This window comes from Somniosus microcephalus, chromosome 5, assembly GCF_052327205.1.
Source record: "Somniosus microcephalus isolate GS21.2 chromosome 5, FLI_Smic_1.0, whole genome shotgun sequence".
Taxonomy (NCBI): Eukaryota; Metazoa; Chordata; class Chondrichthyes; order Squaliformes; family Somniosidae; genus Somniosus; species Somniosus microcephalus.
This window is the reverse complement of record NC_140991.1, coordinates 21,185,589-21,199,101: the sequence shown is the minus strand read 5'-3', so window position 1 is coordinate 21,199,101 and position 13,513 is coordinate 21,185,589. Positions and strand designations below refer to the sequence as shown.

Sequence of the window (13,513 nt, the reverse complement as noted above, 5' to 3'; positions counted from 1 at the left end):
ATGTGCTTCTTCCTGCATCGGAACAGTCTGCTCTCTTTCCAATCGGAGCAGACTTGTGACGGAGAATGAATCGGAACCACGTTAGTTATTGAGACAGATATTGAAGTGGAGCACGTCACAGCTCCTGCTGTGGAGCCAAGTTATAAATGCTCTTGACCTCAACACCTGGGGGGAGGGAGGGGGGGCCGATAGTTTCTCTATATTTCCTGGCTCGGGGGAGGAGGAGGGTTAAAAAAGGGAGGAGGGAAGATATCTGGAATAACCGTGTGCCCTCATATTTATCCTACCTTCCCGCAAACAAGGGTGGCTGCAGAAGGACCGGGTAGAGTGTGTGACTCCTGCGATGGGCTGGTGATGTTTGATGGTTTTTTTAATTCATGTTCAACAACACCTCTCACTCTCTCTCACTCTCTCTCTCTCCCCACCCCACTCCCTCTGTAATTTCGTGTCAGTTTCATTAACAGCCTGTCGATTTCACCAGCCACGGGTGTGGGAGACGGAGAGTGTTCGGGCCAAGCATCAACCAGGAGACCTTCAGCCAGAGGAAGGGAGTGCAACGAGCGAACGAACTTGCTCTTGGAGTTGAGTTGCCGGGCTGACCTGGAGCGCACGGTAGCACTGCAATGCATTTCTTTACAACCCACCTCGCACTGTCTATGGTCTTTCTCCCGCTGGTAAGATTGATTTTTTTTTTTAAATGATTGATATATGGTCTTATTGCTGCTCCTGGCTTTGAATGTGACAGCTCTCTATCTCGTCTCCCTGCTGATTTCCCCTCTTGTGCAAGGGTTCGGTTCGTCAATGCAATATGCACTGTATTATTTCAAGGAGTCGGTCCTTGCAAGGGAGCAGGTCCAACAGAACTTAATGCAACCTCGAAATACAAGCTCACGCTCCCACAGCACCGCTTTGCCAATCTGAGCAAGACAGCGCGGGAAGGTGCCAGTTACAGATCCCTATTTGACTGCTTTCTCCGGCAGTGTCAGAGTGAAGGGTGCCAATATCCTGCTTTCTCTCTGTGGCTCCTTGTGCAGCCCCAGACCAGAGCAGAAATACCAGCAGCAACAAAAAAGGTACTGAATAATTAAAAAAAAAAGCAACGTCCTTCATTCTGCGACTTGTTCTCACAGAGGAGAGCCGGGAGTTCTCTCCCTCAGTCTTCAGGAGGAGACGATGTTTATATCCATGGTGCTGGTGATGGTCCGGGTCACACTGAGAGCACTGACAAACACCAGAGGAGGTGTCACTGAGTTAGGCTGACTGTTAGGACAGGCACAGCCGGCTTACAGAGCAGTGGCAGCGTTTCAAAGTCAGGGCTAGAGAGAAGCCGACTTTCTGGTAAAGCGATCTGACAGGGCGAGGCATAGAGCACAAATTAATTTTTTTTATTCGTTTATGGGATGTGGGCGTCGCTGGCCAGGCAGCATTTATTGCCCATCCCTCATTGCCCTTGAGAAGGTGGTGGTGAGCCGCCTTCTTGAACCGCTGCAGTCCGTGTGGTGAAGGTACTCCCACAGTGCTGTTAGGGAGGGAGTTCCAGGATTTTGACCCAGCGACGATGAAGGATCGGCGATATACTTCCAAGTCAGGATGGTGCGTGACTTGGCGGGGAACTTGGAGGTGGTGGTGTTCCCATGCGCCTGCTGCCCTTGTCCTTCTAGGTGGAAGAGGTCGCGGGTTTGGGAGGTGCTGCCTAAGAAGCCTTGGCGAGTTGCTGCAGTGCATCTTGTCGATGGTACACACTGCAGCCACGGTACGCCGGTGGTGGAGGGAGTGAATGTTTAAGGTGCCGTATATATGTAGTTAGAGACATAGGAACAGGAGGAGGCCATTCAGCCCTTCGGGTCTGGTCTGCGATTCAATTAGATCGTGGCTGATCTGTCCCTCAGTTCCACTTACAAGCCTTTGCTCCATGTCCCTCGATACCCTTACCTAACAAACAATCGATCCATCTCAGTTTTGAAAGCTCCAATTGACCCCCAGTATCCACGACCTTTTGGGGGAGAGAGTTCCAAGGGGCAAAATTGGGTTGTGCCCCCTTTGGGGCGCTAACTTCATGACTTTTATCACCCCAAAAATGTTAGCGCCCCCGTGCCCGAAATTCACTGGTAACGCCCTCTCGGGGCGCTGTGAGTGAATATCGCCGCACTACGTGCCGCGGTACTGCAGGCCTTCCTCCCCTTATTAAAGGGGAGGGGCCTGGCGCAGCGCGTCCTGGGGCCCAGCTGGGCCACCAGGGATCGGGGTGTCGGCAAAAGAGTGGAGGCTTCACAGGAGGCCGGGGACAGCACCGGGGGGCAGGGGCTGGCAGGCGGCCAGCAACAAAAATGGCCGCCCAGCACCTTTCCTTTAATTTGCGCCACCCCGGCCGCACATACGCCCCCCTGACCCTGTCGGACATAACATCCAATCAATCACTTTAAATCTATGCCCCCTGGTTGTTGACCCCTCTGCTAAGGGAAATAGTTCCTTCCTATCCACTCTATCTAGGCCCCTCATAATTTTATACACCTCATTAAGGTCTCCCCTCAGCCTCCTCTGTTCCAAAGAAAACAACCCCAGCCTATCCAATCTTTCCCCATAACTAAAATTCCCCAGCCCAGGCAACATCCTCGTAAATCTCCTCTGCACCTTCTCTAGTGCAATCACATCCTTCCTGTAATGTGGTGACCAGAACTGCACGCAGTATTCTAGCTGTGGTCTAACTAGTGTTTTATACAGTTCAAGCATAATCCCCCTGCTCTTGTATTCTATGCCTCGGCTAATAAAGGCAAGTATCCTTGTTCTGCTATTCAATTAGATCATGGCTGATCTGTATCTTAACTCCATCTACCCACCTTGGTTCCATATCCCTTAATACCCTTACATAACAAAAATCTATCAATCTCCGTTTTGAAATGTTTCAATTAATAGAATTAAAAATCACTTACAATTACAGTTTTACAGACTGCTAGAGAGAGAGGGGGCAGTTAATATCCAGTTAATAGCATGTGCTAAAGATGGCTGAAACATTACTAAAATCATAAACGCTGAAATCATAAATGCCGAAACACAGCAGGGACTTGCATGAGAACGGATGGGCTCATGTTTCAGATGACTATACATCTGGGCATTGCTATCTTTATTACAAGCAGCAATAATTCAACAGGTGACTTAATCTGTTTCGTTTAAGGGATTAAAGTGCTTTTATGCAGTTGAAGCTTAATTTCTAGATTTAGAAACAGCTTCATTTTAATTGTCATTTATTGTGAGCAATTGCTGATAGTGTGAGATGAAAAGGGGTGGGAGGAGGCTGGTGTGGAGCATAAACACCGGTGGGGACCAGTTGGGCCGAATGGCCTGTTTCTGTGCTGTTAGAAACTAGGGGTGCCTAAAAATGTACATGGCTACACGAATAATACTGTGTTTAAATGATAACATAGAAATATAGAAGATAGGAGCAGGAGTAGGCCATTCGGCCCCTCGAGCCTGCTCCGCCATTTAATGAGATCATGGCTGATCATCCAATTTCAGTACCCTGTCCCTGCCTTCTCCCCATATCCCTTGATCCCTTTAGCCTCAAGAAATATATCCAACTCTTTCTTGAATATATTTAATGAACTGGCCTCCACTGCCCTCTGTGGCAGAGAATTCCACAGGTTCACCACTCTCTGGGTGAAGAAATTCCTCCTCATTTCAGTCCTAAATGGCTTACCCCTTATCCTTAGACTATGACCCCTGGTTCTGGACTCCCCGGCCATTGGGAACATCCTTCCAGCATCTAGTCTGTCCAGACCTGACAGAATTTTATAGGTTTCGATGAGATCCCCTCTCAATCTTCTAAACTCCAGTGAGTATAAGCCCAATCGACACAATCTCTCCTCATACATCATTCCTGCCATTTTGTTTTGTTTTCCTGGAAAGCTTGCATTAGAATTTGAGACAGTCTTTTTAATCAGATAGATTAGGTGAAACATAAACATTGCACACGGGGGCCCATAGGATGGCCCTGCCAGGATAGTTATCGGTTGTTTGTAAGTTAGGGTTTTGACTTTGTTAATGTAGCTTTAATTTGGCCAGTGAAGGCCCAACCTATGTTTCTTCCATTATTACTAATAACCATATTATAATCTCTACAGATAGAATTTGGAGTTTGTTTAGCAGAACCGCTTGCGAAGATAATTAAAAATTAATTAGGGAAAGACATAGAATGAAAGGAATTTGAGGAGGATAAGGTATCCATCTTAGAATGGGCCATTTGCTAGATGAAGGTGAGATAGCGACTGGCTAACATGCGACAGCTCTGGCTGGAGCCATGATTAAGAGGGACAAGGGCCTTGTACTTGCTAGGTTAAGGAGGATAGAATCAAGAGATATAAGGCAAGTTCTAATGGAGGAACCTTCAAAATGTAAAAACAAGCAAGATAAAGTGGATGAGATAATGAGACCCCCTTTTGGAGAGGGCTTTCATCCAAGAATTGAGACAAAGAAATCGATGCCCCATTGGTTGATGAGGTTTTAGAGGAACCTCTATAGGTTAAATGGTCTTGTCAATAACTTGGCCTCAGGCCCACCCCTGAAATGAGAATAAAAAGTGACACCTCAAGGGCTTGCCCACACGGACGGTGGAGGGGAGAGCCGAACAGGAGTTGCACAGAGAAGTTGGGCTGGTTGAACGCTCTTTTGAGAGTGATCCCACGCTCACCACTGGAGGTTCTAGAGAGAGAGAGGTCAGAAGCCAGAGAACTGTTCACGCACGCCAGCTGTCTGTCCGATCGGGTCCGGTACCAGCTGCTTGTCACAGTCGTATGTTTTTGCTGTATTACTAGTGTGTTATATTCCATCCTAAACTCCGATTAAACACAATATACCCACCATATTGGTTTGCACTCAATCCTATTTACCAGAGATACGTGAATCTCTACAGTGCTGTACATTCTACGTAATTCTATGTAAACGTCATAGCTACGAGATACGTAACAAAATTATCCCGGTGTTACCAGAGCCCCCCTCTCTCTAGCAGTCTTTAAAACTGTAATTGTAAACGATAGCTTTCAAATCTGGACCATTTATTATAGCTGATGGACTGTCGGCACTAATTCACTGGGAAGGTAAAAAGACTCAGTCCTTAAGAAAGTACTTGCATTTATATAGCACCTTTCACAACCTCAGGACTTCCCAAATTGCTTTACAGGCTGCAATGAAGTAATGTTGTAATGCAGGAAATCTCACGCCCATCCCTGCAGGTTTTGGTGAAGGGAATCCCATCTGAAAATATAAAATATTAAAATGAGGTCTGGCTCGAAAAGCCTATTTTATTTCATTCAGTGCACCATAATAATGAGGTGCGAACTAGTGAGGAAGCACAGCAGTTTCTGCCCAAAATAAAAGGAACGTCAATACATTCAACATTCAAGAAGCATTTAGATGAGCACTTGAAACGTCATAGCATACAAGGCTACGGACCAAGTGCTGGAAAATGGGATTAGAATAGACAGGGCTTGATGGCCGGCGTGGACACGATGGGCCAAAGGGCCTCTTTCTGTGCTGTATAACTCTATGACTCTATGACAAGTGGTTAATGGTTGACACTTTATGGCTGATATAAGTGACTGCCTGTTTTAAACATGGACCTTTTAAGTGGTTGTGACTGTATGTGGTGGCTTAGGGAGCCTTGGACACCAGCTGTGCATCTCAGGAAATAGTGCTGGGTGCTGGAACATAGTGATGGGCCAGGCCATTCAGCCCCTCGAGCCTGTTCCACCATTCTATTAGATCACGGCTAAACCTGTGCTTCAGTCCATTTAGCCGCTTTTGATCCATTTTTCTTGCTACTCTTGCCTAATAAGAATCTATCGCACTCAGTCTCGAAAAATTTCAATAGGAACAACGCTGCCGTGATTTTCTATCTGCTAATTTGAAATGTGGAGTCAGAGGTTGATGTGTCACTGGAACGAAGCGGAGCGAGACTCCTTGGAGGGGGAGAATCTGGCTTAGTTTCAGTCTGGAGCCAGATTGGGTGCCAACTCGTCCATAACATTGCAAACGTCTAGCATTACCCTGAAGCATTTTCTTCTTCGCACTGAGATTAATCTTTCTAGGTTAAGATTGATGAATGCACACTCCCAGTGTGGAGCCACAGCACAGACTGGGAATTTGAGGAGAGATTGGGTCGATTGGGCTTATACTCGCTGGAGTTTAGAAGAATGAGAGGGGATCTCATTGAAACTTATAAAATTCTGACAGGACTGGACAGACTAGGTGCAGGAAGGATGTTCCCGATGGTTGGGGAGTCCAGAACCAGGGGTCACAGTCTAAGGATAAGGGGTAAGCCCTTTAGGACAGAAATGAGGAGGAATTTCTTCACCCAGAGAGTGGTGAACCTGTGGAATTCTCTACCACAGAAGGCAGTTGAGGCCAATTCATTAAATATATTCAAGAAGGAGTTGGATATATATCTTAAGGCTAAAGGGATCAAGGGGTATGGGGAGAAAGCAGGGACCGGGTACTGAATTTGGATGATCAGCCATGATCGCATTGAATGGCGGAGCAGGCTCGAGGGGCCAAATGGCCTACTCCTGCTCCTATCTTCTATGTTTCTATGTTTCTATGTTGCTCGACCCCCTAGATTTTCCATCGATTAGGGTTCACGGACAGGGGGTCGTGCACACAGGTTCCTGATAAATGCTCTGCTGTGCGACTGCACACGTGTAAAGTATACCCTGCAGTGTAAATGTATCCTGAAAAGTTCTGTTGTCCATTGGAGTTTTATGACGCTTTTAGTATTTGTTCTAAAAGACTTCCTGTTATGTTTCATTATCACTGATAGATAACACAACCATTGCATTTTTCAAGCACAGAAAGGAGGCCAGTCAGACATCTGAGCATGTCCTGGCCCTTTGAAAGAGCTCTCCACTTAAAAGAAAGACTTGCATTTATATAGCGCCTTTCATGACCACCTCAAAGCACTTTACAGCCAATGAAGTGCAGTCACTGTTGCAATGTGGGAAACGCGGCAGCCAATTTGCGCACAGCAAGCTCCCACAAACAGCAATGTGATAATGACCAGATAATGTTTTTTGTTATGTTGGTTGAGGGAGAAATATTGGCCAAGGACATCGGGGAGAACTCCCCTGCTCTTCCTTGAAATAGTGCCGTGGGATCTTTTACATCCACCTGAGAGGGCAGACAGGGCCTCGGTTTAACGTCTTCTCCGAAAGACGGCACCTCCGACAGTGCAGCACCCCCTCAGCACTGCACTGGAGTGTCAGCCTAGATTTATGTGCTCAAGGGTCTGGAGTGGAACTTGAACCTGCAACCTCCTGAGTCAGAGGCGAGGGTGTTACCCACTGAGCCACAGCTGACACTTACTCCCATTTCCCTGCCCTTTGCCCGTACCCTTTTAATTTTTTCTTTATCAACTATTGATCCACTTCCCTTTTGAAAGCTATTATCGATTCTGCGTCCCCCACTAATTACCATTAGGGCATTCCATGTCCTAACAACACATTGCATTAAAGTTCAAAGTACTGCTCCTTAACGTTCCCGATAATCACTTGGTGATAACCTTAAATTTATGACGTCGCCATGCCAACTTATGAGTGGAAACAGTTCTGCCCAATTCACCCTATTAAAACACTTGATAACCAGATGTCCTTTGGGAGCACCAACCAGTGATTAATTTTGGAAGCTAGTTTGAGGAGAGGCAATAGAATGTAAATGGTACAGTTTTAAAGGGGGTGCAGGAACAGGGAGGCCTGGGGGTGTTTGGACACAAATCCTTGAAGGTGGCAGGACAAGCTGAGAAGGCTGTTATAAAAGCATCCGGGACCCTTGGCTTTATTAATAGGGGCATGGAGTACAAAACAAGGAAGTTATGGTCAACCTTTATAAATCACCGGTTAGGTCTCAGCTGGAGAATTGTGTCCAATTCTGGGCACCGCACTTCAGGAAGGAGTTCAAGGCCTCGGAGAGGGTGCAGAGGAGATTTACTAGATTTAGGCCCCGAGCTCATTTCCGACTCAGGTTGCCAACTCTGGTTGGAAATTCCTGGAGGATTCATCTCAGGGCCTCCCGTCTCCCACTGCCCCGCCCCCACCATTGCCTCCCATCTCCCGCTGCCTCGCCCCCACCATTGCCTCCCATCTCCCGCTGCCTCACCCCCACCATTGCCTCCCGTCTCCCACTGCCCCGCCCCCACCATTGCCTCCCGTCTCCCACTGCCCCGCCCCCACCATTGCCTCCCATCTCCCGCTGCCTCGCCCCCACCATTGCCTCCCGTCTCCCACTGCCCCGCCCCCACCATTGCCTCCCGTCTCCCGCTGCCCCGCCCCCACCATTGCCTCCCGTCTCCCGCTGCCCCGCCCCCACCATTGCCTCCTGTCTCCCAGTGCCCCGCCTCCACCATTGCCTCCCGTCTCCCGCTGCCCCGCCCCCACCATTGCCTCCCATCGCTCACTGCCCCACCCCCACCATTGCCTCCCGTCTCCCACTGCCCCGCCCACACCATTGGGCGGCCAACAAGCCCAACCTCGCGGCGCGACGCCTTCCCAAGCCAATTGAGAAGCGGGGAAACTCTTCCGACTGGATGATTCTCAACTTCTGCCAAACAGCCCTTTTCCCACCTCCGATGTGTTCACGAAAAATGTTAAAAATCACACAAATTTTTTCAACATCCTGTTGAGTTTTTCCCCAGGATTTCTTGCAGCAGTGCCCTGGAGACCAATCTTCAATTTCTGGAGACCCTGTTTCTGAACCAAATTCCTAAATGCGTTTAGACTAGTCGGAGCTTGTGCTGTGCAATCTCCGACTAGTACATCTGGGTCTTGAGCGACCGAACTGGCGGTCCTTCAGAGGACCGATCAAAAAAAAAGGCCCCGAACCGTTGAGAAGTTTGTGTTCTTTGTGGAGTTGGAAGGAACAGGAATTCTCCCACTGGCTGCACGAAACAGCTGCCGGCCCGTGTTCGCCGTCCTTCCTGATCACCTCCCTGCTTCCCACCTACCGACCCCCCCCTCAATGGATTTAGCTGTGGGCCTCGGCACCAGTGAAATCCGCCAGGCCTCGATTAGTGTCTGCAGTGCGATGGAATTGAACAGAAATAGAAAGACTTGCATTCATATAGCACCTTTCACAACCACCGGACGTCTCAAAGCGCTTTACAGCCAATTAAATACTTTTGGAGTGTAGTTACTGTTGTAATGTAGCAAACGCGGCAGCCAATTTGCGCACAGCAAGCTCCCAAAAACAGCAATGCGATAATGACCAGATATTCTTTTTTTAGCGATGTTGATTGAGGGATAAATATTGGCCAGGACACCAGGGAATAATTCCCCTGCTCTTCTTCGAAATAGTGGCCATGGGATCTTTTACATCCACCTGAGAGAGCAGACGGGGCCTCGGTTTAATGTCTCACCTGAAAGGCGGCACCTCTGACAGTGCAGCGCTCCCTCAGCACTGCACTGGAGTGTCAGCCTAGCTTTGTGTGCTCAAGTCTCTGGAGTGGGACTCGGACCCACAACCTTCCATCTCAGAGGCGAGGGCGCTACCAACCGAGCCACAGCTGACACTTTTGGGTTGCTACAATTGACACAATTGGGATGATAACTAGGCCCGTGGACCATTTCAGTCCAGTCGGAATCGCACCTGATTTCGGGTGTTGTCCAATTTCCACCCCTCGATGTCTCAGCTGAAGTTGAGAATTGGCGGCACCTGGTAACCCCCCCCCCACCCCCAACACACACACTTTACAGTACAGGTATATGAATACACTACGACACGACCCACACTGCTGGCTCATCTCACACCTACACCACAGAAGTTTCTTAAATAAACATTTTTAACAGCGTGACGTCACATTTGATATACCTTTTTCCCCCCCCCAAAAAAATATACCCTTCAACGTGAAGCAGCATCGCAAATCTTTACCTTAGATTGTGCCAAGGTGCTTGGAAAATATCTGCAAGCATCTTACAGTGATTATGGTACAAACAATTCTAATGCAAAACTGATTACTCTACAAACATTGCACGAGATCCTATTAAAACCCTGCTGATTATTACTCGTCATGGAAATCAATGCCAGACATGGGATTTTTGGTATCTCAAACTCGCTAAGCAAATGATTACATTTCTACCTGACAGCTGTTTCATTTCGTACAATCTGTAAGTGACGTAAGGCCAGCACATGGAAATGTTCTCACACAATTGGCCGAAGGAGACTGCATCCAAACCATTGCCACACAACATCGATATGAAGCCCAACCTCTTTCTTTGCACCAATGCTAGCGAGGCAGTCTATCTATAGCTAGAGGCTCTGACTGACAACAACTGCATTTATAAAGCGCCTTTAACGTAGTAAAACGTCCCAAAGTGCTTCACAGGAGCCATTATCAAACAAAATTTGACACCGAGCCACATAAAGAGATGTTAGGACAGCTGACCAATAGGCTTGGTCAAAGAGGTAGGTTTTAAGAAGCGACTTAAAGGTGGAGAGAGAGGCGGAGAGGTTTAGGGAGGGAATTCCAGAGCTTAGGGCCTCGGCAGCTGAAGGCACGGCCGCCAATGGTGGGGCGATTAAAAGCAGGGATACTCAAGAGGCCAGAATTGGAGGAGCGCAGAGATCTCGGAGGGTTGCAGGGCTGGAGGAGGTTACAGAGATAGGGAGGGGTGAGCCCATGGAGGGAATTGAAAACAAGGATGAGAATTTAAAAATCAAGGCGTTGCTTGACTGGGAGCCGATGTAGGTCAGCGAGCACAGGGGTGATGGATGAACGGGACTTGGTGCGAGTTAGGACACGGGCAGCAGGGTTGAAAGCAGGTGAGAGCGAATCGAAAGCTCGTTCTACATTTGATCCATTGACTGGAAAGTTTTGTGTGCAGTTTTGGTCGCCTTATCTGAGGAAGGATGTCCTTGCCATGGAGGGAGTGCAGCGAAGATTCACCAGGCTGATACCTGGGATGGCAGGAATGACGTACGAGGAGAGATTGGGTCGATTGGGCTTATATTCGCTGGAGTTTAGAAGAATAAGAGGGGATCTCATTGAAACTTATAGGGCTAAAAATTCGGTGGCGCCGCGTTTGGGGCGCCAAGCTCGCCTGGGCGCCGGAAGTCCCGCCCCGGAAGGAGCCGGGAGCGCCAGCCCGATATTCAGTTTGAGCGCCCCAAGAGGGACGCGGGGCGCTGCTCCAGGCGCCCCGCGTCCCTCTTGGGGCATTGAAACTGAATATCGCAGTGCAACGTGCCGCAGCGCCACACGCTGTGGCACGGCACGCTGCAGTACTGCAGGCCTTCCTCCCCTTCTTAAGAGGGAGGGGCCTGCACCAGCGCGATCACCGATCGCGAGTGCCGGCAAAAGAGCCCGGCACTGAGGAGAAGTGCCGGGCTCTTGGGACACAGCCGGCACTGCCCGGGGGGGGGGGGGATCAGGAGGCCGGGGAGGGTGGTGCGAGGAGGTGCTGGCAGGCGGCCACCGAAAAAAATGGCCGCCCCGCACCTCCCCCTTAATTTGCGCCACTACCGCCACAGGTAGGCCCCCCTGAACCGATCGTGATTTGCGACCGGCGCTACGGGGGGGGCGCGACCCAATATCGCGTTCGGGGCAGTAGCGGGGCGCTGTGCACACAGATGACGTCATCGGTGGCGGCGCAGCACTACAGGCTAACGCCGCCATTAGCGCCCCGCTAAATTTCGCGGGAGGCGTGGCCAGTGGCGCTAAAGCCACTGAGTGCCCTCTTTAGGCACTAACTGGTGGCGCAGCCCACCGAATTTCTAGGCCATAAAATTCTAACAGGACTAGACAGACTAGATGCAGGAAGGATGTTCCCGATGGTCGGGGAGTCCAGAACCAGGGGTTACAATCTAAGGATAAGGGATAAGCCATTTAGGACTGAGATGAGGAGGAATTTCTTCACCCAGAGAGTGGTGAACCTGTGGAATTCTCTACCACAGAAGGCAGTTGAGGCCAATTCATTAAATATATTCAAGAAGGAGTTAGATATATTTCTTAAGGCTAAAGGGATCAAGGGATATGAGGAGAAGGCAGGGACAGGGTACTGAATTTGGATGATCAGCCATGATCTCATTAAATGGCGGAACAGGCTCGAGGGGCCGAATGGCCTACTCCTGCTCCTATCTTCTATGTTTCTATGTAAAAGAAAATGCTGGATTATCTGCACAAACATTTTCCTGGTCATCTGCGCATGCGTGCGGTATCTCTGAGCCGTGTATGTGCACCTGATCCCCAACAGTTGTGGCATGCATCGTGGGCCACGCTCTTCTCAGTTCCATAAGGAGAACATAATCCGTTGGTGGCCAGGGGGGAAGAGAAAGGATCAAAAAGGGAGTGAGAGAGGGAATTGGAGGAGAGAGAGAGGAGGGGGACAGAAAGGAGGGGGAGAGAGAGTAGGGGAGGGCAGAGGAGGTCAGGAACTTGAGGGGGGCGAGAAGGTCAGGAACTCGGTGTGTGGGGGGTAAAGAGCGCAAAGAGCACAGTGGGGATGGGGGAAAAGAATGTGATCCAGGTCTAAAGGAGGGGATGAGAGCGAGAACGCGGTCCAGATTGTAAGATGGCTCACGTTCTTCCATCCCCACCCCCTTTACACCCGCTCCACGTTCTCCCTCTCCTCCCCCTGACCTGGCTGATTTCTCGGAGAGCTCAGTGCGAGTGTGGCAAGTGACATCATTGGACTGGATGAAATCCGGAAGTTATGACACTGTCACTATTCACTTCATACCCAATAAACCGGTTAACCATCCATGACCCAGACACAATGCCCCATCTATGGGGTGGTGGGGGGGGGGGAAGGGGGGACCTTGTTGGGGGGGAGAAGGTCATGAATCCAGGGGGAGGAACTTGGGCAGGGGGGTGGGGGGGGGTCTGGAATCCTCCATGTAAACTCCCCAACCCATACTCACGGCCACCCCCTCGACCTTGCTATCTCTCGTAACCTTGCTACTCCCATCATGCTAGTCACAGAAAAGGTCATCTATGACCACTTCCTCATATCGCTCTCCACCCACAGCCCCCCAACCCTACTTCCTTTGGTGTCCACCCCTGGAAAACATTTTCTCCCAACTCTCTTACAACTGTACTTATGAAATCCCAATTGTCCAGCCTTTGGCCCTCCATTCATAATGGCATTTCTGCAGCTACTGATCTGCTCAACCACACCCTCACCACCCACCTTGGTTGCCCTAGACCCTATTAAAACAGTTACTCTCTCTCACCCTGGCCGCTCCCCCTGGTACGGCCCTCATCTTCGCTCCCTTAAGTCCAAGGGACGCAGACTTGAACGGATCTGGCGGACAACTGGTTTAACCATTCACCGCCAGATCTGGCTGGACCACATAAAGCATTATTGGTTCCTGCTCTTGTCTGCCAAAACTGCTCACTGTTCCAGAATCGTTCTGGAATGCAAAGATAATCCCCGGCTCCTATGCCCTACTGCTAACCGTCTTCTTAAACCCCTCTCCCCTGTCTCCTCCACCCTCACCTCCAACAAGTGCGAGGAGCTCTTAGATTGAGACCATCCGT

General features: G+C 49.6%; 1 protein-coding gene across 3 annotated transcripts in view; it reads left to right on the top strand.

Moving 5' to 3' along the window:
• The first annotated feature begins 212 nt into the window (after positions 1–212).
• The window catches only part of LOC147116942 (pituitary adenylate cyclase-activating polypeptide type I receptor-like), a 179,705-nt gene continuing 166,404 nt past the window's right edge, over positions 213–13,513 (top strand). The window contains exon 1 of one of the 3 annotated variants that reach the window (XM_085987417.1): positions 213–674. In XM_085987417.1, the coding sequence (XP_085843543.1) occupies positions 624–674 (51 nt within the window). In that variant the 5' untranslated portion in view covers positions 213–623. The remainder of the gene's footprint in view (positions 675–13,513) is intronic. The other 2 variants (XM_085987418.1, XM_085987416.1) reach the window with 2 other exon arrangements.